Here is a 23,732-nt window from a genome sequence, read left to right as displayed (position 1 = left end):
AGACCTTCTTTCTCAGTGATCAAGTGGCTTTCAAATGAGAAAAGGCTTAAAATTAAAAATAGAGAGATGATAAATAAATCAAACCTATCATATTTATACTTTTATGTTTAAAATATGTGTGTGTCATAATTTTGAAATAATATGGCATATTGAAGAATCTGGTAGATTATTCTATGGACGTAAGATAATTTAAGTTTGGAAATAGTATTGGGATATCTGAAAACTAGATCTACTAGATTTATGTTACATATATACATATATAACAAATTTTTGACAAGTACTTGGGAAGGACTTGCTCATTAGGGATGGAAATTAGATTGATCAGGCATATGAAGGGTATAAAATGAAAATAGAATATATGAAATTTACAAATACAGTTTAAAATGTTTGATGGGGGGATGCATCACCTGCCGGGCTTAGTTGAAAGAGCAAGTGACTCTTGATCTCAGGGTTGTGGGTTTCAGCCCTATGTTGAGAGTAGAGATTACTTAAAAATAAAGTCTTAAAAAATGCTTAATGAAATCACATATTATAAATTTAAAAATGGGATTAATTGTTTACGAGTTTAGATCGTGGGCTGTCTGGGTGGCTCAGTTGATTGAGTGCCTGCCTTTGGCTCACGTCATGATCCCAGGGTCCTGGGATCAATCCCTGCATCAGGCTCACAGCTCGGCAGGAAGCCTGCTTCTCCCTCTGTCTCTGCCTGCTGCTCCCCCTGCTTGTGTTCTCACTCTCTGTCCAATAAATAAATAAAATCTTTTTTAAAAAGTCTTTTAAAAAAAGAGTTTAGATTGTTCTGCCTGTAACTTGACAATATTAAAATATCCCTTTAAAACTAATTAATATATACTTTTAAAGATTTTATTTATTTATTTATTTATTTGAGAGAGAAAAAGAGAGCAGGGGGAATGGCAGAGGGAGGGGCAGAGGCAGAGACTCTCAGTCATGACCCTGAGATCATGACCTGAGCCAAAACCAATAGTTGGATGCATAACTGACTGAACCACCTAGGTGCCCCAACCTAATCTATATAAATATAAATAAATATATATATATATATATCATATATATATTACAGATTTATTTATTAAAGAGTGAGAGTTGGGGAGAGGTAAAGGAGAGGGAGACAGAATCTCAAGCAGACTCTGCAGTGAGCATGTAGCCCAATGCAGGGCCAGATCCCATGACCCTGAGATCACAACCTGAATCAAAACCAAGAGTCAAATGTTCAACCAGCTGCACCACCTAGGTGCCCCAACTTAATTAATATTTTTATATAGATCCAATAAATTTATTAATAGAGTAGCATAGTTTCAAATTGAACTTTTAAGGCCTAAATAAAACCAAGTTTTGAGTTTATAGATGAATAAGTGTAATATTAATTTAAAACCCAAGATGCTTAAGAGTCTTTTCTGTACATGAAATCTGCCCTCAGACCTGAAAAAAAATCACACTGATGCCATTATATATATATATATATAAATAAAATTATATATATATATTATATATTATATAAAATTATATATATATTATATAATATAATATATAATATATATATAATATATATATTATATATATATAATGGCATCAGTGTGATATATATATATATATATAACCAATGAAGAACTGAAGCTCAGAAAGTTTCAGACAGCAGCAATCAACACCATGCCTGCCTGGCTCTAAAGCTTGTGCTCTTAACCAGTGTACATATGGCTTCCCTAAGTGACCACACCTCTAAAAATTCAGGTGACTTTGAAACTTGAGCCTCTGGGCTCAAGTACAGCTAAAAAAATGTGGCTGCCTCTCTCCCAAATGTTCCCCCCAAAGAATCATTGCATCTCATTAACTCTAACTAGCTTAAGGATCTAATCTGGAACCAATCACTGTGTCTGGGGAAATGTGATGCTTTAATTGGCTGTGCCTAGAATTGACTTCAAGTTTGAGGAAGAGTCAACTCAACCACAAACACTTGAGCCTAGAGTAGAGATTGTGCAGTGTATGTGGGACATCATCAACTAGACCAACATAGGCATTGTGGGCATCCCAGAAAGGGAAGAGAAAAAAAAGGGACATAGAATATCTGAAGAAATAATGGCCAAAAACTTCCCAAATTTGATGAAAGATATGAATATAAACATCTAAGAAGCTCCAGAACTCCAAGTAAAATGAACTCAAAGAGACCCACATTGAGAGACATTAGGATCAAACTTTCAAAAGACCAAGACAAAGAGAGAATCTTAAAAGCAACAAGAGAGAAACAAATCATCAAATACAAGGGATCCTCAATAAGATCATAAGCAGATTTCTCATTAGAAACTTCGGAGGCCAGAAGGCAGTGGCCTAACACACTCAAAGTGCTAAAAAAAAATCAACCAAACAAACAAAAACCTGTCAACCAGGATCTGTATGTGGCAAAAAAGTCTTTCAAAAGGGAAGGAAAATTAATACATTCCCTGATAAACAAAAGCTGAAGGAATTTGCAGCCACTAGATCTGAACTGCAAGAAATGCTCAAAGATGTCCTGCAAGATGGAATTAAAGGATACCAGAGAGTAACTTGAAGCCATATACAGAAATAGAAATCTCAGTAAAAGTAAATACCTGGTAATTATAACAGTTAGTATTACTGTTAACAGTGGTTTGTAACTGCACTTGGTGTTTTCTACATAATTTGTATTAAGGAGAGCATTTGATGAAATGACAGTGTTATATGTAACTGATGAATCACTAAATTCTACCCCTAAAATAATACAGTATATATTAACTAAACTGAATTTAAATAAAACATTTTTTAAAGATTTTTATTTATTTATTTGACAGACAGAGATCACAAGTAGGCAGAGAGAGAGAGGAAGGGAAGCAGTCTCACCGCTGAGCAGAGAGCCCGACACGCTGCTCAATCCCAGGACCCTGGGATCATGACCTGAGCTGAAGGCAGATGCTTTAACCCACTGAACCACCCAGGTGCCCCTAAATAAAACATTTTTATAAACATAAAATATGCATGTACCTAGAAGTGTATTCATGAGGCTAAATAAACAAATAAGTAAAAATTTTTAAAAATAGGGGTGCCTGGGTGGCTTAGTCATAAAAGGTCTGCCTTGGGCTCAAGTCATGATCCAAGAATCCTGGGACTGAGCCCCATATTGGGATCCCTGCTCACTGGAGAGCCTGCTTCTCCCTCTCCAGGTCACCCGTGCTTGTGTTCCCTCTCTATCTCTGTCATAAGTAAATAAAATATTTTTTTAAATTAAAAAAATAGGCGAAAGACAACTATCATATGATCTCCCTGATATGAGGAAGTGGAGATGCAACGTGAGGGGTTTGGAAGGTGGGAAAAGAATAAATGAAACAAGATGGGATTGGGAGGGAGACAAACCATAAGTGACTCTTAATCTCACAAAACAAACTGAGGGTTGCTAGGGGGTAGGGGGAACAGGAGAGGGGAGTGGGGTTATGGACATTGGGGAGGGTATGTGCTATGGTAATTGCTGTGAAGTGTGTAAACCTGGAGATTCACAGACCTGTACCCCTGGGGATAAAAATACATTATATGTTTATAAAAAAATTAAAAAAATTAATAAAAAAATACTAAAAAAACCCTTAAAAAGTAAAGAGTATAATACATTTAAAGAAAAAAAACCCTAATTATTGGTTTGAAAGCTGGCATTACTGTAACTTCAATTTATAACTCCAAATTTTGTTTTTGACATAATTTAAAAGACTAAAGAATTTAAAGGAATTTTAAAAGTTTATGTTTTGGGGCACACAATGTATAAAGATATAATTCTGTGGCATTAGCAACCAAAAGGGGTGGGGATAGTAGTGAAAAGGAACAGAGTTTTTGTATCTTATTAAACTGTTATAAGTTCAAATTAGAGTGTTAAAATTTTAGGATGTTCAATGCAATCCCCATGGTAGCCACAAAGAAAATAGTTACAGAATATAAACAAAAGGAAAAGAGAAAAAATTCAAACATTTTACAACAACCAAAAAAGTCAACTAAACACAAGAGAAAACAGTAATGCAGGAAACAAGAGACAAAGCTATTGGGCATATAGAAAACAAATAGCCAAATGACTGAAGTAAATCCCTCCTTATTGGTAATTACTTTACATGTAAATGGATTAAATTCTCCAATCAAAAGACAGACTGGCAGAATGGATAAAAACACTTGACTCAACTAAGATGCTGTCTACCAAAGACTCACTTTTGATCCAAAGACAAAAGCAGATTGAAAGTGAAAAGACAGAAAAAGATATTCCACACAAACAGTAGCCAAAGGGAAGTAAAGATAACTCTCCTAATACCAGACAAAATAGACTTGAAAGCAAAAACGTTTACAGATTACTAGGGGTATTAGCAGGAGGTAAGGATGTAAGAAAAAGCAAGTCAGTGACTACAGAGGATAGGTACTCTTAAATGACAGGGTAGGTATTCCTTCCACAGTGTGTAGTCACCAAGGCTATCCAGCAGGGAGAACTGCCAACCCCAGATCTGATGACGAGAACTCAAACAGGAAGAGTATGGAGGAAGTGGACTTGGTTGCAAAGGTGTTTCAGTTTACACTCAGAGAACAAGAAATCTTTTCCTATAAAGGACTTGACCTGAAATATCCTTCTAGAGCTTTCCTCTGAAGATACATCTCAAAGAGTTAGACGTGATTTTTGAAAGTATAAAATGAAAGGCTAAAGTTTGCCTAAGCTCCAGCACCTATTGCCCAAAGAATGAAAGAACGTTATAGATTTTTAACCTAGTTGCTTTTGATCTAAGTGGTTTTTAAGAAAGCCAGCACAAGGGGCGCCTGGGTGGCTCAGTGGTTTGGGCCGCTGCCTTTGGCTCGGGTCGTGATCTCAGGGTTCTGGGATCGAGTCCCACGTCCGGCTCTCTGCTCTGAAGGGAGCCTGCTTCCCTCTCACTCTCTCTGCCTGCCTCTCTGCCTACTTGTGATCTCTCTCTGTCAAATAAATAAATAAAATCTTAAAAAAAAAAAAAAAGAAAGCCAGCACAAGGTGGCTATATAGTAATATAGTAATTATTATTATAGTAACCATTTAGTGAGCACTTGATGTGATCCTGGTACCATAAGTCTCCAAAACTCATAATGATCCTGTAGTGATATATGTTATTATCTTCTTTCCATAAATTAAAAAAAAAAACAAAAACAGAGTCTAAGGGAGGTCACAGAATCATATGTAGCATTACTTAAAGTTCTGTGCTTCCTGTGTCAAAGTCACGTTCTCAGCCACCACACTTCACATACATAAGCAGTCGCACTAGGCAGAGAGCATAGCATTGCCCATCCCCACCCCCCAGGATGATGGGCTGACAAGAAAGGAACTGCTTGACTTTTTTAGATCTCAATTTATTCAGCAATAAATGGAAATAAAAATTGTCTCTTTATTGAGCAGAGTGATGGGAGATAAGGCCAGTTTTTCCTCTTTATTGGATTTCAGAGGAGGCAGCTCAGCCATGACAAAAATGGGAGGCTGGTTAAGAGAGTGTAGATCTGTTGGCAGCCCAGCTGCAGCTGCCTCATCTAGACAATCGGCATAATCATAATAGTATCTACCCGCTGGGGTGTTTCTAAAGATCTGATGTATTAATAGACATCATAGATTTAGAACAGTGTTTTGACAGGGGCGCCTGGGTGGCTCCGATGGTTAAGCATCTGCCTTTGACTCAGGTCATGGTCTTTGGGTCCTGGGATGGAGTCCTGAATTGGGCTCCCTGCTCACTGGACAGCCTGCTTCTCCATCTCCCTCTGCTGTTCCCCCTGTTCGTGCTCTCTCTCAAATAAATAAATAAGATCTTAAAAAAGAACAGTGCTTGACAAATAGTACTCATTATCTAAACACAAGCTGCTGTTGGTATTAAAGACAGAAACTACACTACCAGGGATCACTGTGGCCATACACATATGTAACCTCCAAGTAGAGAAAGGCGAGAAGCCCATACTCACCTTGGCTTCCTCTCAGTTGGAATTTAGTTGGGAGGATTAGCTAGCTATAATCTAGGCGAACAGAAAGGAGAACTCAAAGATATGATATGGATGAAGAAAGGAAGTGTTGGGAAATGATAATAGTTCCTATTTTTTAATCATTTCTCTGATCAAACTCTACATGAAGAGTATATCACTTGGTCTTATCTAATCCTTGCAGATCTCTGGGGTAAGTATATATATATATATTTTTAACATCTTTATGTATTTATTTGTCTGAGAGAGAGAGAGCAATCGAGCAAGCATAAGCCGGGGAGCAGCAGAGGGAGAAGGAGAAGCAGACTCCTCGCTGAGCAAGGAACCCAATGCAGGACTTGATCCCAGATCTCTGGGATCATGACCTCAGCCAAAGTCAGGCACTTACCTGACTGAGCCCCCCAGACATCCCTGGGGTAAGTACTCTTACCTGTGTCCCTTGTCTTAGCTTCTACTCTCACCTCTGTAAAAAGATAATAAAAACTGATGGGGGTTTGTGTCTGGGCAATATGGTCCCAAGCCTGGACTTTTATCCCTTATCCTCATGCTCCTTAAGGATCTGCCACTGAGAACCAGATGTCAAGGTCAAATGTTAACAAGGCTGGGGAAGGGGGACTGAGACTCACTGTAAACTACATCACAATCTGCGTAAAGTTGTGTGGAAATAAATTAGAAGCCTTGAATACTTTCATATACCTTATTTAAAATTAGATTTTAAACCTTAGGCCACAAGTATCAGTGATACTTCATGAGAAACTTTGAGTGCAGCCTGTCACCACAAGCGCTTTTGAAATACAAAACACTAAAAAATCTTCTATCCTCTGCTTAGAAAGAAAGGAAAGTGGTGAGAGAATATTTACCTGCCAGTGTTTACAAAGTTTAGGTTAAATCTATCCTTATCCTTCATACTTCTTTCTGTTATAGAGAGCAACTAAATTCTGAAGACCCCTTGTGAGGAAAGGCAATGAAATTCTTTGAATAGAGGTTCGTTTTCATAACTACCTTTCATGGGTTGTTGTAACCTCACAACTGTATTTTTATTACAGAAAACTATGTATGTGGAGATGGGGAGAGTGGTGTCGGTCCCCTCAAAGTTGTAAAATACGCCACAGGAGGTTGGATCTGCTCACCAACCCGTGAAAACTAACTTGCTGACCGTAACTGTGGATTACAATTGACACAAAATATCAAAACAGGGAAGTCTCATCTTACATTTAAAAACAAAAGTTGCAGGGCCCAGAACTGGGCTCAGTGGGTTACGCCTCTGCCTTCGGCTCAGGTCATGATCTCAGGGTCCTGGAATCAGGCTCTCTGCTCAGTGGGAAGTCTGCTTCCCCCCCACCCCCCACCTGCCTCTCTGCCTACTTGGGATCTCTGTCTATCAAATAAATAAATAAAAATCTTTAAAAAAAAAAGTTCTCATGTGATCTAAAGGCTCTACACGATCTAGCTCTCTGTCACCTCTCTGACCACATCTACTTGTCACCCCAGTCCAGAGGCCTTGACCTCCTTGCTGGAGGCAAAACACAGTCCTCCCTTGTACCTTAGAAATTGCTGTACCTTGACTTAGAAGCTTTTTCCCCCAGACATGTATATGATTTGCTCCCTCCCTCCCTCATCTTGTTTAAATATCACTCCCTTGGGAGACCGGCAAATCATCTCATCTAAAACTTACCTATCTACACCTGCTCTCACAATCCATCATCCTCTCTCTTTAGACTGTCTTTTCCCCCTGTAACACAAATCACCATCTGATATCTTATTACGCATTTGTTGATGGCTTATTCCGATGGCTCGCCCTCGGAATGTAAGCTCCATGAAGGCCTATCATTAATAACCTCAGCCCTGGAATAATGCCAGACTCCCAGTAATTCATCAGTAAATGAATGAAGCAAAACAAAAGATCTGAGTTCCAAGACAGGAAACAGCTTGCACCGGGAATCTATCAACAGGTGGTTTAGGAGCTGTCCAATGTCAGAGCCAGAGATGACCTTGAGAATGGAAGAAATCCCTGGGAAATCACAGAAATCTCAACAGTGAGCACCAGACTTTCCCAGTAGGGTAGAAAGGGGAATGTGGACTATGTCATCTTCTTTCATCTTAGTATCACCACAGATGAAGAAATTGAAGATCAGAAAGGTGATTTCTTCAAGGTTATTCTGCTAAATAGCACGTTCTTTCCAAGATGCCTCATTGCTTAGGAGAAAGCTTGGCAAAGAGTGTGTGCCCAGTTAAGTAACAGTTGGAGGAATGAAGGACACGTTGTAGAGAAAGTGACAGTTAATTTACTCTACTTGAGATCAAATGGCCTTTCAGAGAGAGCAAAGGCAGACCAGGAAAAAGGAGTTTGAACAAAAAGTTTTGGGTTAGTTAGGTGAGGAGCTGTTCAGGAAACACTGATAACATCACTATAGCTGGATCCTTGAGTGTTGAGGGAGTGTATTGGGAGACAAGGTTTCCAAGGACCAGAATGTGAAAGATCTTGCCTGCTAGGTTAAGGAATCTGGGCTTTATCACGAGATAGGGGGGAGTATTAAGTCATAGAATAATGTGGTCATACACTGCTTTAGGAAGGTCATACTGGGATGCCAGGGATAGGGTCACCAAGTAGATTTGTTGTAATAGTCCTAGTAAAGGGTTATCTCTAGGGATTTGAACCCCTGAGAGGTTGAGGTTATCACCTGCTCAAAGAGTTCACACAATAGCCACTAGTTGGCAGCAATGTCCCAAGGAGCAGCTTCCCCAGGGTTGTGATGGGATGTATCACCTGGTGGAAAACAAAACCTAGGTGGCAGGGTGATCTGAGTGGAGAAAACCCAAAGGCCCATAGGAGAAGTATGTGGAGGTCAGAGAACAGAGTGATCACTGCCTAGAGGATCGTTAGGTGAGGTGGGGGGCAGTGGTGAGCAATGAGGCTGCATCTGAGCTCTAGGAACTGATCCTGATTGGCCTTGAATTTCTGGACCAAGGAAGCTGGGCATTATCCCAAGGGAAATGGGGACCCAGGGAAAGTATTAAGTAGGAAAGAGACATGACCAGATGTGCATTTTAGAAAGATTTGCGGGGGGTGGGAGGGCGCACCTGGGTGGCTCAGTCGGTAGGGCATTAAACTCTTAATCTTGGTGTTGTGAGTTAAAGCCACACATTGGGTATAGAGATTACTTAAAAATAAAATCTTAAAAAAAAAATGATTTGCAGTGTGGGGAATAAGGGGAGACAGAAAGCAGAGAGAACAGTGATGAGATGCTGCAGTGATCCTGGGAGAGAGACAATGAGTAGCCAACAGCAGGGCCAGCAACTGCAATGGTCAGGATGGGGGCAGATCTGTAGGTGATTTAGGAAATAAACATCATAGGAGGAGAAAGGGGGCTTTAGGGGTGCCTGGGTGGCTCAGTGAGTTAAAGCCACTGCCTTCGGCTCAGGTCATGATCCCAGGGTCCTGGGATCAAGCCCCGCATCCGGCTCTCTGCTCAGCGGGGAGCCTGCTTCCCTTCCTCTCTCTCTGCCTGCTTCTCTGCCTACTTGTGATCTCTGTCTGTCAAATAAATAAATAAAATCTTTTTTTTTAAAGGGGGGGCTTTAAAAATATTGTTTTCACAGAAGAGAATTAATATTCTTTCCCTATTATTAAATACACATGCTTAATTGTTGGATTTTTTCTGCCTAAAACTGCACTGAGACAACTCAGATTGTAGAACGTCACTGCGTCGAAATTCTGGTTCATTCGCTCAACAGCCCTGAGCTGAGTCTGCGGTGGCATCCTGGGGAAAAGGAGTGACTTAGCAGTGGCCTCCCCAGTCTGGTGGAAGGACAGCCACCTCCTGTGTCGGCGATGGAGGAAAGAGAGCACGCCGCGGGGCCCAGCGCGGTTACCCGATGCAGGTTTTCAGGGAGAGGAGGCTTTTGAGCCGAGATATCAGATGGAGGATCTCACAAGCTGTCAGTGACCTGAGCTAAGTCCTGGAAAAGAAGGTGGCCGGGTGCAGCCTCGTTACCTATTTTCCCCCATCCGTCAGAGACTGCACACGTCACCTTGTGCGCGCTAGGAATCCCAGGGGGGCTACACTTGCCGGGGGTCGACGCTCCAGCCGCGGACACACACCTCTCCGCACTCAGACCTCCGAGTGGGTCCCGCACGGCGGCCCGGGCAGCCAGGCTGTGATTGGTGGCGGCCTGGGGCCCCGCCCCTCGCCAGCCAACAGTGCGGCCGATTGGTAGAGATGGCGCGGAGCCCCGCCTTTCCTGCGAGGCGACGAAAGGAGCGACCTCCGAGCGGGTCCTGGAGGACTGGGGCTGGGGTCCGGGGTGGATGGCGGATACCCCGGCGGTGCTGGACTGCGCGGCCGGGAGAACAGGCGTCCAGGGGACGGAAGCTGTGCCTCCCGGGGCATTGTGGGCCACGGCTGGGGCGGGTCCGGGCTCCCGGCGCCTGCGCGCATCGCGCACTTTGGGAAATGGCCGGCGCCCGGTACGTAGGGGCGATCCCTGTGCCGGCTGGGGACCGGCGAGCGGGTTCTCGGGCCTTTTCACACCCGGGTCTGGAGCCCTGGGGCGGGGCGGGGTTGGGATGCTGTCGGCTTTGCCCCGCTTCGGGGCCTCGGACTGGTGGCGCCATCGACTTGTCATCTTTCGTGCGCTCCTCCCTCCCCGACCCATCCCTGGTGTGTTTCCTTGCACCCAGCGGAACAGCCGCCAGGGGTGTCGCCATGAACTTTTAAGAGCCCGGAGCTCATCCCTGCATCCTGGGCCCCTCTCTTTGCACTGCTCCTCCAGGCTCTCCCTCGAAGCTTATAAAGATAACTGCTTTCAACGGAACGTCTTTGGAGGCTCAAAATGCTTCCTCCGTCAAACTTAACACTGGCCCCAACCCTTCTAAGCCTTCAGGCTCCGGCAAGGCTAACCCTTTTCTGAACCACACTCATTTGTGACTTGGGGATGGATAATGCCTCAGATTCTTTGTACCTAATGATAATGGCCACAGGCACTTATATTTACCAAGTACCTGTTTTACCCTCCTCATTATGTCCTACTCTTCGCGCCAAGGGAATTTTATAGTTCTGAGTGCGGTTATGAAGACTTTCTACAGGCAAATTCCACTCCCCACCCGCGCATCTAATTTTCTCAGCTGAAGCTCTAGGGAGTAATTTCCTTGGTGCTTTGTTTCACAACTGTTCTCCACGTGCCCGCTCTGTGCCAAGCCCACCTTTAATGCCAAACACCCTAACCAAATTGACTTCTTTCCACAAAACTGATACTAAAGGGAGAAATCAGGAGTTGCAGGTAAGAGGAGGAAGGGTATATAGGAAAGGAACAGATGAAGTTCTTGAAATCCCTGGGTAGGAATGGGGAAGTCAGAAGTCTTGAGAAAGGCCACAGTAGCATCTAAGCTGGATCCTAGGGGGCATTTCCTGAAATGGATGAAGGCAGTTTGACAGCGCTGACTGGGCCCATTGGTGGTGGTGGTTGTGGTGGTAGGACCATGACTCCGGTATGGGTTAAGAGTTGTATAGTGTTAATTGTTAGAAGTAGGGGTTCTAGAATGATTTGCTGTGAGGTTTCAGGCCTCTGGGCCTGTCAAATGCAGATATAGTACCTACCTCACACGTTATCACTTTCTGAATACCAGCTATCATGTGAAGGAAAAGAGGAATGCCTCAGATGCCAGCTTATTTAGATTTTCTCTGGATAATAAGGGGTCTCCCAACCAAGTACTAATCAGGCCCAATCCTGCTTGGCTTCTGGAGATCAGTGAGGTCAGATGCATTCAGGGAGGAATGGCCCTAGACAGACAAAGCAGGAGAGGGTGTTGATCAGAACTGCTTGGGTGGGACTGGATCTTGAGTCAGAAAGTCCAGAAGGTCACGGTCACTATAGCAGTTGCTTCTCTCCCATTCCATCCAAATCTCCCTACCCTTAACCACAAGCATTTCAAAACCATGTTTCTAAAAACCAGCCATTTATATCTGTTTAGGTAAGTTACAGAAGGAGTAAGGTGGTGTATTTACAAATTGGTTTGTCCAGATATACTATAACTTAGTGTCTGTATTTAATATTGACAACCAAAAAATATATAAATATCTTCCATCTATACACAGCAGGGCAGGAGTGTCTGTGGTCTTCTTGCGCAGTGGGTTCTCAGCCTCTCAGGGCCCTCCTCTCATGATGATCGTCTGGCCCTCAGTGCAAAGGAGACTAGAAGCTGGTAGCCCAGTTGGCCCTTCCCCTCTCCTCCCTGCACTCCAGTGCTCCCAACTGGTCTCAGGCAAGGCAAAATTACTTTAAGTGGTTGGGTAGGAAGGGCGAACCCTAATGGAGCCTGACACTTAGGGCAGGGAGATCCAGGCCTCTGAAGAGAGTGGCCACAGCTACCTCTTGGGATAGAAGCTTCATAGAGTTCATAGTTCGATTAGTGTGTCCTTGGTCATAAGTCCAGCCCTACAGATTAGCGTGGTGAAGAAGGCAAGTGTCTAGGCAGGGCTTGGTCCCCACCTTCAGGTACTGAGCCATTCAGGGTGAAGTCTGGAGTGTAGATAGAGGAGACTCTGGCTGATAAAAAAATAGTAACAAAATCAGTAATAAAAAAATTATAAAACTTGTTGCTTGTCTGAATAGATCTGAGCAACAGTCTTGTTTTTGTTAAAATCCTGGAGCCATTAACATCCTGAATACTCTTCTGGACATCATTGTTGGCTGAAGGAAGGAGCCCCAGGCCCAGCTCTGCTGAAATCTGTCAGTTTGGAAATCTTATCCAGCTGCCTGTGCTCCGAGAGATCCTTGGAGCTGCTGGGAGCAGGCCAGGCTGGTGGTGTGGGGTGCCTCACACTTGGGAATCAGCCCCCAGGGGGTGGAAGAGCTCCTCAGGTGTCTTGTCACTTTGGCTGGCTCCCCCCTGCCGGAAACCGGAAGCAATCTCGTCAAAGGTCCGGCCTTTCGTCTCAGGAACTTTGAAGTAGGTAAAGATGAAGAACAGAACCAGGAGCACGGTGAAGATGATGAAGACATACGGCCCACAGAGTTGCTGAAAGACACACAGATACACTTGGTTGGAGTACTGACCCTTCCTCCTGGCTGTAGGGCCTTGACCTGTAAGACTTGGGGCCTTTGATCTGAAAAAGGGAACAACTATGCACAACCCAGGAGTGCTGGGATGATTAAATGACACTGCCTGCACCTGGCATGTAATGGGCTCTAGGGAGCAGGGTCCACCCCGCAGAGCAGAATGGAGACAATTCAAAGCTAAGTAAGAACCCTGGAATGGAGGTCGGTGTTTTTAGCTGTGTGATCTGGGCTTTGGAGCCTCCATTTCCTCCTCAGCAGGATCCTGATGGGAAGAGCTGAGAGAGCACTTGGTACAGCAGTGCGAGGGGGGCCTGCATGCAGGAGAGGAACGGTGGGCATGGAGACGGGCGGTTCTCACCTCGACATACTGGAAGCACATGCCCACAATGAAATTTGAGGTCCAGTTGGAGAAGCCAGCAACAGCAATGGCAGCTGGGCGAGGACCCTGGCTGAAGAGTTCAGCCACAATGAACCACGGGATGGGGCCAGGGCCCACTTCAAAGAAGGCCACAAAGCCGAAGATGGCCACGATGCTGAGATAGGACATCCAGGGCAGCTGTTCCTGTTGAGGACGAGAGGGGGTGGAAAGCTGGATTAGGCAGTGACGGGACGCTCCAAGAAAATGCACTGCTGACGTAGCCCAGGGCAGGGCTAAGAGCTCTGGCCTGGGAGGCAGGCGGCTTGGGGCTGATCCTGGATGGGCTACATGACGTAGACTCTCCACTGGGTCTCACTTTCCTCCTTTGAACAAAATGACCTAAGTCCTGTAGGGTGGGTGTGCGGTGGAGCGTACCCTTCGGGAACAGTAATGCGGGGTGCACATGGGAGGGGCTAAGAGGAGGTTGCTGTGGTCCCCTAGCTCTGGACGCAGAGCAGTCTGCCGAAGGTGAATGATGGGGAAGAACATTCCTGGGGTAAATGTTAAGGACTGTAAAGTGCTCAGCTCAGGACCAGCAGAACAGGCCCCAAGCAGGTGGCCAGATATAATCACTGTCCTCCAGGAGCACATGGAAAAGCCACAGGCTTTGGTTCTGATCCCAGATCTGTTACGAATCCCCTGCAGTATGCCAGACCTCTCAGCCATCACCAGACTCTCCAGACTTTGGTTAAGATGTCAAATGAGCAAAGCACTGCTTCCTTGCCCTGGAGGCAGACAAATGAGGGTTTGTGCAGGGAAGATGGCTTGCACCCGGTTACCCTTGTAACCAGCAGCCCTGAGATGAGTTCCTAGCTTTGTCCTTTATCTGCTGCCTTCCTCGCCTCACTGGGACTACGTTTACCACACCTGGGAAGTGGGAATACTAACTGAACCATGCGGGGCAGTGGCTGAGAATAGAGAGAGCATGCTTCCATGTGTTGGTGGTTGAGGGGGCTCATACTTTCTGGGGCTCTTCTACAGATGAACTAAGGCCATGGATGCAGACTTTGAAAGGCTCAGTACTGGCAGAGCAATTCCTGGGGAGAGGATGCTTAGGTTACAGGGTCAGAGGTGCTCTGGCAAGAATGCACCAAACCTGGAGAAGCCAGGGCAAGACCAGTCCTAAGTGGGTAGAAGGAGACAGACTAAGGGGCCAGGAGGTCAGACCTGAGCCCAAGTGGGGTTGGGAAGAAAGGGGCAGAACTAGGGAGAGGGCAGCTCCCATTGGGGCTCTGGAATGCCCCTGGCCAGGCTGGGGCTGCCATCCTCCTTCTGGGACCTGAAGCTCCTGGTGCTATCCCCCCACTCGTGCGACCCCACTTCCATAGCGTGGTCACTCACCAGCAACGCCAGCGCGATGGTCATGAGCACAGCACAGCCTGCCATGCCGGCCAGGCCGATGAGGTGCAGTGTCCGCCGTCCAGCTCGCTCCACCACAAACAGCTGTGGGCAGACACGGGGTCAGCACCACCCGCTCCTGGTGCCTCTCTGACCCTCAACTCCATCCAGAGGCTCATCCCCAAAGCTGGGAAAGCCACGGGGCACTACAGACACTAGGGAACACTGTACCGCCTCCCCCCTGGGGCTCAGCTTGGGGACTACACAGGATTTGACAGGCAGAGGGCCGGATCCGGACGGCAGGATGGGGTGACGGCTGGCCCTAGATGGCGCGGAGCATTCTGGCTGGGACTCTGGGCAGCCACTGCTCTTCTTAGCCGTCAGTGTCATGGGCTGTTAAGACTTGAGTAATGAACTAGACGGGCTTGTGAGGATGAGCCAACACAGCATTTATGAGAACCTGACACGCGCTCGGCTCACAGTATGTGCTGCTGTTCGGCAGCGAGGCCTTGAGGCCACCTTGAGCCAGACCCCGACAGCTGAGTGGGGGTGGACCCTGACACTGACTCACCGACACGACAGTGAAGGCTGTGTTGACGATGCCGGAGCCGATGGTGGCATACACAGGCTGCTGCACCCCCGCCTTCTCGAAGATGCTTGTGGAGTAATAGAACACCTAGGGGACGGACAAGTGGTTGGGGTTTGGCTGAGTGCCACAGCCACTCTCCTGCTGCTGGCCCTGCCGGTACGGGACCCATGGCAAGGACAGGGTGAAGGGGACCCGGCACCAGGGCCCTGAGGGGTTTTGGCTCTGCAGGAAAGCGGTTCCTGCGGCAGGGGTGTTTGTTTTCAGTGGGAGATCTGGTCCCAGCACACACTTGACCGCAGGGTTTGGCTGCGGCCCATGGGCAAGGGCGGCTGAGGGGGCACTCACAGCATTGATGCCCGACAGCTGCTGGGACAGCTGCAGCACCACGGCGATGAGGATGGGCTGGCGGTAGGCGGGCGAGCGGAACAGCTCCAGGATGGTGACCTTCTTCTCCCGCATCATCTGCCGGCTCTCCTCCTTCATCTCCTGCAGGTCGCGGGTCACATCAGCGGTCCCACGCAGCTTCTTCAGCACTGCAGGGGGGACCAGAGGGAAGGTGGGGGTGGCTGAGAGCAGGAAGGCGGTCAGGGCCGGGGGCTGGGGAGGAGGGCAGGGCCCTGCCCGTACCACTCTTGGCCCGGTTCTCCTCGTTGCGGTTGATGAGCAGGAAGCGGGGACTCTCAGGGCAGAAGGGAAGCAGGACGCACTGCACCAGGGCTGGGATGAAGATGACGCTCAGCAGCAGGGGCCACAGGTCCTCGTTGCCCATGATGGAGTCCAGGCCGAACACCTGGTGGAGGCCGGGGATGGAGGGAGCGGCCCCGGGCACCCCCGCCCTAGCCCCTCCCACTCCCTGCCCCGCTCTAGCCTGTGGCCTCCGCCCGCTATGTAGAGGGGCTGCCAGTAAGGTGAGGCGAGGCTCTTCTGAACCTCAGTTCCCTCAGTCGTCACACAGGGAAAAGCAGGACCTACCTCACAGCACAAGCAGGAGGACACATGTGGCAAGGGTGAGTCACAGGGCATGGGGGCTTTGGGGAGGGGAAGGGAAAGCCTTCTGGAGAGAAGGTGGTGTCCATGTAAAGGCATTAAGGCCTGGAGGCATGGGAGAGCCTGGCGTGTGGAGATACAGGGGAAGGACAGGACACAAGGCTGAAGAGGCTGGGACGACAAGGGCCAAGTCATCTGGACTTGGCTCTCGTGCCTGGGAGGCCTTGGGCAAGTCATGAGTGGCAGAGTGTTCGCTGGGATCTGGGCCTACAAGGATGTGTGCCACGAGGCCATCCTTTGCTGCAGGGTGGCAGAAGGCTGGGTGAGAACTGTAATCAGGGAGTCATCTAGACAGACACGAGAGCCACGGAAGCTGTGGGGTGCGGGGGTGTGGGTAGTGCGAACAAAGAGACCCCGCCTCGGCTTACCTGGGCAATGAGGATGCCGACAACGATGCCCAGCTGGTGCAGGGTGCCCAGGGCCCCGCGGAGGGCCGTAGGGGACACCTCCCCCACGTACATGGGCACGAAGCCTGTGGTCAGGCCACAGTACACACCAATGATGAAGCGGCCCAGGATGAGCATCTCAAAGGACTTGCCCAGTTTCGAGAAGCCCATGAGCACAGAGGACACGAAAGCCAGCAGGTTCATCATCAGCATGGAGTTCCGCCTGGGGGTGGGGTCACAGGTCAGGTGCGTGCCTGCATCTCCCCAGAGTCCCAGGGGCTGGGTCACAGACAACACCCTGAACAGGCAGGGAAGTCTCCCCTCCCCCCATCTGGGACACCCTGGCCACAGCCAGGACCCCTTCTGCTCACCGGCCAAAGCGGTTAACAAAAAGGCCCACAGAGAAGGAGCCAATCATGCCTCCTACAGAGAAAATGGCCACAGAGAGGGACCACAGTGTGGTGAGCGTGGCTGACGAGATGCGCTCCCCATAGCGGTGGATCCACGTCTGGTTGTAGAACTCCTCGATCACCTGCGGGAGGAGAAGCAGCCTGCTGGGGAGGGGAGGCAGCTGCCCTTCTTCCCCTTGCGTGGTCCCCTCCATGGGGGCCACTGACCACAGCGTGCCTGAGAGGGCCCAAGCTCACTGCATGTCCTTAAGCCAAGTCCCTCCCTTTGGTGGGCCTCAGTTTCCCCAAGTGAGAAACAAGGGGCTGGGCTCCATCTCCAAGAGGGGAGCCAGCTCTCATGCTTCCCCCAGATGCGATTTCCAATACCCTGGGGAGGGGGGTCACAAGGTTAACAGAACTTGCTAGCAGGAGGGGGAGACAGCAAATGACCCACAGTGAAGTTCGGGCACAGGGCAGGGAGAGGTTCCGGGAGAAAGTGTTTCCTCCGACTTGCCCCCCTCTTCTCTTCATGGCACCTAAGGCCCTCCCTGGCCTCTGCGCCCTCTCCCCAACCCCCTGGCTGGGGAGGAAACACAGCTGGACAGATGGCTCCGGGTTCCAGACGCTCTGGGATGAAGGAGGGGCAGCTCACTGACTCACTGACGTTACCCTCAGCAGCAGCGTACAAGACATGCTCCGGAACCTCACACAACTGCTTTCTGACCCCTTGGCCCAGCTATTTGTGGGAGTTCCACCCTGAAGGATGACCCATAACCTCTTCCCCTGTGCCAGGTGCCAAGCCGGGAGGTATGGGGAAAGCTAAGGACAAGGAAGCAGTTCCAGGAACTAGAAACACCTGTCCTAGAGGCCTGCCCCCCCCGCAGCCCTGCCCCCACCCAAAGGAGGGCCTGGCCCGATCCACCGGTTCTACCTGGACACATTCACCCTACTCTCAGGCAACGCCGCCACACACCCAGTGCCACGGGACCGGTCTGACCCACCCAGCCACATGCGTAGCTGGGCATGGACCCAACATACCCAGAAACGGCCTCTGTGCACTCGTACCATCTCGCACACACACTGGTGTTCGCAGTCTGTGGGTTCAGCCAGTCACAAACCTGCATGTCCTTCTCCGCTTCCACCACCTGCCGCCCACACTCGGCTCCCTGCCCACCTAGTCCGTGCCCAGCCTGTCCGGACAGCCCTCCTCGCAGCGCGCCGTGAATCCCTCGGCACACAGCAGTGTGCTCCCTCTCGCACCACCTCCGTGCCACTGCTCTTGGACTTCCCTAACCCTCCCAAGCCCCAGGGGTCTCTCAGAAGAGGAAATGGTAGGCAGCCACAACTGCCCAGGTTGGAAGTGGAGGGGGACTGAGGCCCTTGGTCCCAGGACGGACCATCAAGTATGCTGGGCCTGGCCCCATGGTTGCAATGGGTCTCCATTTCCTGCCCTGCTGCCATGATCTGTCCCAGGTCTCTGGAGACGGCTGACAGGAGGCCAGGGTCCGGGGGGTTAGGATGGGTTGACATTGGCCTGGGGAACGGAGGGAGACAGCCCCCATCTGTCCCAGGGAAGCCAGAGAGCACAGGGGTTACGAACCTGGACGACAACTGAGTTCAGGTCCCAGCTCTACCCCATTATCACAACCATGACTTCGGGCCAATTATTTCATCTCCAATGGCGACATCAGCAGTATCTACTTCATAGTGCTGAAGGGAATTAACGAGACAGAGTGCCTGCGCGGTGCCTGGGGACTGAGCCAAGGACCCCCCCATCACGTTCCGGGACCAGCCCGAGGGCAGTGCAGACTGCTGACAAGGTCCAGCCAACCCTGCATCCCATAATTCAAAGTCAAGGCTCTGGGTCAGATACCAGTCCGCCCTCCCCACCTCCCACCAACTCTACCTCAGCTCTAGGACTCATTTCCACACTCTCCACGGTTATTCCGTCTGGAAGGCTCATCCTGCCTTAACCATGCTGAGAACTTGTGAGATCCAGCTCAAAGGGTTCCAGGAGTCTGTCCTCTCTGAGGACAGGGACCCCAGGGATTCACACTGGGGCCTATCCCAGGGCTGGGGCCTATCCCAGGGCTGGGGCCTATCCCAGGGCTGGTGTCAGGGACACCTGGTGAGGGAATGGGAGGCTGAAGTGAAGAGAAGGCCTCAGGCTCTCCTGGGAGCCTCTGCTTCTGCTGGGGGGTGGGGGGGGAGACAGAAAGAAGGCTGATTTTAACAAAACAAAACAAAGTGCTTCTGTTCTTCATGGGCTAACACCAACCTCCAAGGAGGACTGGTTGGGGAAGTAATGCTCCATTTATCAGGCTCTGCAGAGAACAGGCCGTCCTGGATAAGGGGACTGTCCAGATAAATGACACTCAGGCCACCGAGAACCCATCATCAGGGTGGAAATCTCTCTCCCTCTGTCAGTCTCAACTCTGCTGCCCCTGGGGCTCTCTCCAGGGGCAGGGAGACCCCTCTGCCCCAGATAACCTTTAATGTTTGCATTTTGTAGTTCACAGGATCTTCCTATGCTCCCCTGTGGTTCAGATGTTGTCTCAAGAGAACGCTCCACATACATCATTCTGATTTTTGCCAAGAAGCCAGCTAGAGGAATTACCCGAATTGCGTGCGGAGTCCACAAGCGCTGAGTAAGGGCTTACTCCCTAAATGAGCCTAAAGATGGGAGCCTGAGCTTTTTTTTTTTTTTTTTTTTTTTAAAGATTTTATTTATTTATTTGACAGAGAGAAATCACAACTAGGCAGAGAGGCAGGCAGAGAGAGTGAGAGAGGGAAGCAGGCTCCCTGCTGAGCAGAGAGCCCGATGCGAGATCATGACCTGAGCCGAAGGCAGTGGCTTAACCCACTGAGCCACCCAGGGCTCACAGCTCAGGTCTTTAACCCTCTTCCTGGGGGCTGGCTGGGGATGCTGAGGTGGCCAATGACATTGGACCACATTCCCAGAGGCTCCCGCCCCCAGTTAAGTGTGCTGCTTGTGGCAGCAAGTCAGAGGGACCCAACCTTGTCCAGAGCTAGCTCAACGGCTACTCAGACCACGCAATGGGGATGGCTGAGGGTGAGGCACCAGCCCCCCTCCCCCCTCCCTCCCCCACAGCCCCAGCCCCAGGCTCATCCTTTCCACTCCCCAGCAGCACTTCCTGGCCAAGTTGAGGCTGCGCAGTGGGTTCCTGCCTTTTGACCTGGCACTTGAGATTTCTGGGAAGAAGCTATGTCTGGTTTTCCATTTCTGCTGCTAGTGTGGGGACTCTGTGTCCTGTCCCCCCTGGAGGTCCATGGCCCATGTGGGCCTGAGCTGGCCCTGGGCCCAGGAAAGGCAGGAGTCCCTGGAGAATCAGAAGAACGCTACACAGGGAGAAGCTCTGGGATTACCCTCCACCCAGTCCATGCCCTCAGCGTCCATCCTAGTAGTGGCTGAGTGCCCATAAGAGCAGCTTACAGTCCCCCAAAAGGACCCCACAGACCCAGGCTCCACAACAGGGTCACCGGCAGCCTCCAAAAGCCGTGAGGTGAGGCCAGGCTCGTGCTTCTCTGAAAGCTTCCACCTCACATGCTCCTCACGAGCCTCGACCCTGCTGCCACCCTGCAGGCAGGCAGTCACTAGGTCCCACCAAACCTCCCTCCTGATCTGTCCTATTCTCTACCCGTGCAGCACCTGCCCTAGGTCTCGCTGGATTCTGCTCCTGACCCCTGCCATCCACTGAAGCGGTTCTGCTTCCCATGATTCATTACTCCCCATCATGCCCTCGAAGCCCTTGCACGTCCAATGCTCCAGGCTTAGCCATCTATCCGCTCCCTTCCCAACCCTTCCCACGCGAGGGTCCGTGTGAGTGCACGCACACCGGGAGGAAGAACGGGGACTACCATGGCATCAGGCTCTCAGGAGTTGAGGGCTATGAAGGATCTCTGTCCAATCACCCTACTGACGGACCCTAGAAGGCAGATGCCCATCGGGGACACCGCAGGGGTCAGTGGGGCAAAGCGGGCCTGCTCTAGACAGCTGAGATCCCTGGACTAGACGGTTCCCAGTAAAAAGCTCTTCCTCAGCCTGCAATTTTCCTGGGGGTGGCGGGGGAGGCTTACATCACAGACCTGACTCCTCGGGAATCCCCCCCCCACCCGGGCGCAGGCAACTGTGGGAGAAGGACCACATGTGTGCCTGTCTGCGGAGGAAGTTCGGACTTCCTCTGTGTCTGGGTAGTGTCGGCAGTCAGGCCCTGGGCATGAGGCAGCGTCTGCTGCCCAGCATACAGAATAAGCTGTTACTTAGTCAAGCCACCTGAAGACAAAGGATTATCCCAAGGAATTCAGTACCAGAAAGGACCTGAAGGAACTAGGGACCTGCCTTTGGGAGTCTTTCCTCGGACCCTGCCTGGCTGCCCCAGACACAGAAACCCAGCAGATCTACAGAGCCCCGGACAGACTTCAGCTCTTGGAAGAAGAGCTTCCTAGGCTTCAGCGGATGGGACTGCTCAGGTCACAGGTAGTGAGTTCCCTGTCAGCAGGAAGCATACAAGTCAAAGTTTAGGGCAGAGATTGCTAAGCACTTCATGTAAAAGGCTAGACAGAAAACATTAAAAATGGGCACAGCTGTCTCAGTGCAAGGGCCGTACAAAAACAGTCGCTAGCGGGATCTGGCCTCCCTGCCAATCCTTGATCTAGAATTCTCGACTACTGCCAAGAAAAGGGGCCTGCTTTGGAACCTCTGGCAGGTCTCAACATCCTTCCCTGTAGATTCCTCTACCCCAGGGTCTTCTAGATCATCCTGGGAGGGAGAGTCAGAGCTCCCTCTCCAGCCTCTCTTCTTTGTCCTAGATGTTCTGGGGGTTGGGGGGGGTGTAAAGCGGTTGAAGAGCTACCTAAGCTCTGAGCTCCAGTTAGAGAGAAGGGCCAGCTTGTCCAGTTCAGTCCCTCAGCCTGGCCTTGACCCCAACTTCCTAGTCCCTGCTCCCCCCCCCCCCACAAGCTATCCTCCCTCAAAGCTTATGTCCCCATAGCAACTCTCAGCCACACCCCAGGGTCAGTGGGGAGTTCCAGCAGATGCTACAGGTGGGGCTGGACAGAGAGCCCCACCTGCTAGGTCCCCTGGGGCGCCTCCCAGCGCCTACAGAGGAGAAGCTGGGTCGCAACCCCCCAGTAGAGGCTCCGACCACCCACGCTGCTTCTCTGAAGATGGCTTCTCTCTAAAACCCAGGCCTGGCCTTTGCTCTAGCTTCCTCACAAGTCCCTGGCCTCCAGGGCCTCCCCTGCCAGCAGAGGGATCTTCAGGTCCCCATAGCAGGCCCCGCTCACAGCCTTGCTTGGCTCCCCACTGCCCTCCCCTCACCGCCCCCCCAGACCACCCAGGAGCCCCGCATCTCTGCAGTTTCCCATGCACTGTTCCTGTCTTCTCCCCGATGGGCCGTCCATCACCTTTCAGAGTATACACAAACACTCCGAGAGCCATCCCCAAACCCTGCCTCCTCTTCATCGCGGTGGTTCTCAAACAGGGGCAACTTGGCCCCACAGAGGACGCCTGGCTATGTGTGAGGAAGGCACTGTTGGTTGTCACACTGGTGGGAACGCTGCTCAATGAAACTATTACCACTTGGGCCAGCCCCCCCGCCCCCAACACCGAAGACCTGGCCCTGAAGTTCATTTTGGAAAGAGCCCTGCTCTCCGGGCCACGCACCTTCTCTGCTCCCACAGGGCTTGTGCACACTTCTGTGGCTTCCCTGAGTCAGCTCATCATCAGGAGACATGTATCCCCCTCTAGACTCAATTTCAACATGGGAGGGGGAGGATTCATCTGTGTCACTAGGTCCCAGCAACAGGGCTAGGAGCAGAAAGAACAGTCACTAACTGATAAATGAGCCACCCCTCTGAAGGGCTGAAGTGATGATGCAGCTCAGACAGGCTGTAATGGTGTAAGGGATTATGCAACTGTGTGTGGGAAACCGTTGAGAGGTCTGTACGTGACTGAGCTTGACTTGGCCTGGAAGTCAGAGCAAGAGGGACCAGCTGTCAGCTGTAGGTGTGTGAGAGGGCGTTTGGCTGCCCATCCCACAGTAGTATGGAACTGCCATTCCTATGGTGGTGGGCAAGGATGCAGACTGGAGCCAGACTCCCAGGATTCAAATCCCAGCTCTGCCGCTTACTAGCTGTGTGTCCTTTGTTTAATTGCTTAACATCTCTGTGCTCCCACTTTCTTGTAAAACAGGGATTCTAGGGCCAGTATAAGAAACTGAAGGATGATTTCTGAAGCACTGAGAGTTAAGACTTGGCACACAGTAAGCTGTAAGGGTTTGTGTTAGTGGAGATGGGTGAAGGGAAGAGGGGAGGACCCGGAACTCTCTGGATCTTGATGGAAGTTAAGGAGAGGCTGCCTGGAGCTGAGAGCCTGAAGCCTGGAGCCCAGCACAGCCCCAGTGGGCAGAGGGCTGTGATGGGAGCCCTCTTCAAGTTGGGTCATCTTGGGCTGACCTTGTCTGCTCTCCAGGCCAAGTTCCTCCTTTGTCAAACAAGGGATGATGAGC

The 23,732-nt window shown here is 49.9% G+C and overlaps 1 protein-coding gene across 1 annotated transcript in view; it reads right to left on the bottom strand.

Moving 5' to 3' along the window:
• Nucleotides 1-12,000: 12,000 nt before the first annotated feature.
• The window catches only part of SLC2A1 (solute carrier family 2 member 1), a 28,035-nt gene continuing 16,303 nt past the window's right edge, over nucleotides 12,001-23,732 (bottom strand). Inside the window, exons 3-10 of the mRNA XM_046020835.1 lie at nucleotides 17,185-17,345; nucleotides 16,796-17,036; nucleotides 16,008-16,170; nucleotides 15,726-15,913; nucleotides 15,363-15,467; nucleotides 14,795-14,896; nucleotides 13,394-13,597; nucleotides 12,001-12,994 (exon numbers count right to left, since the gene is read on the bottom strand). Of these exons, the coding sequence (XP_045876791.1) occupies nucleotides 12,794-12,994; nucleotides 13,394-13,597; nucleotides 14,795-14,896; nucleotides 15,363-15,467; nucleotides 15,726-15,913; nucleotides 16,008-16,170; nucleotides 16,796-17,036; nucleotides 17,185-17,345 (1,365 nt within the window). The 3' untranslated portion in view covers nucleotides 12,001-12,793. The remainder of the gene's footprint in view (nucleotides 12,995-13,393; nucleotides 13,598-14,794; nucleotides 14,897-15,362; nucleotides 15,468-15,725; nucleotides 15,914-16,007; nucleotides 16,171-16,795; nucleotides 17,037-17,184; nucleotides 17,346-23,732) is intronic.

Source organism: Meles meles, chromosome 1, assembly GCF_922984935.1.
Source record: "Meles meles chromosome 1, mMelMel3.1 paternal haplotype, whole genome shotgun sequence".
In the NCBI taxonomy this organism is placed as follows: Eukaryota; Metazoa; Chordata; class Mammalia; order Carnivora; family Mustelidae; genus Meles; species Meles meles.
This window is presented reverse-complemented; position numbering and strand designations above follow the sequence as displayed.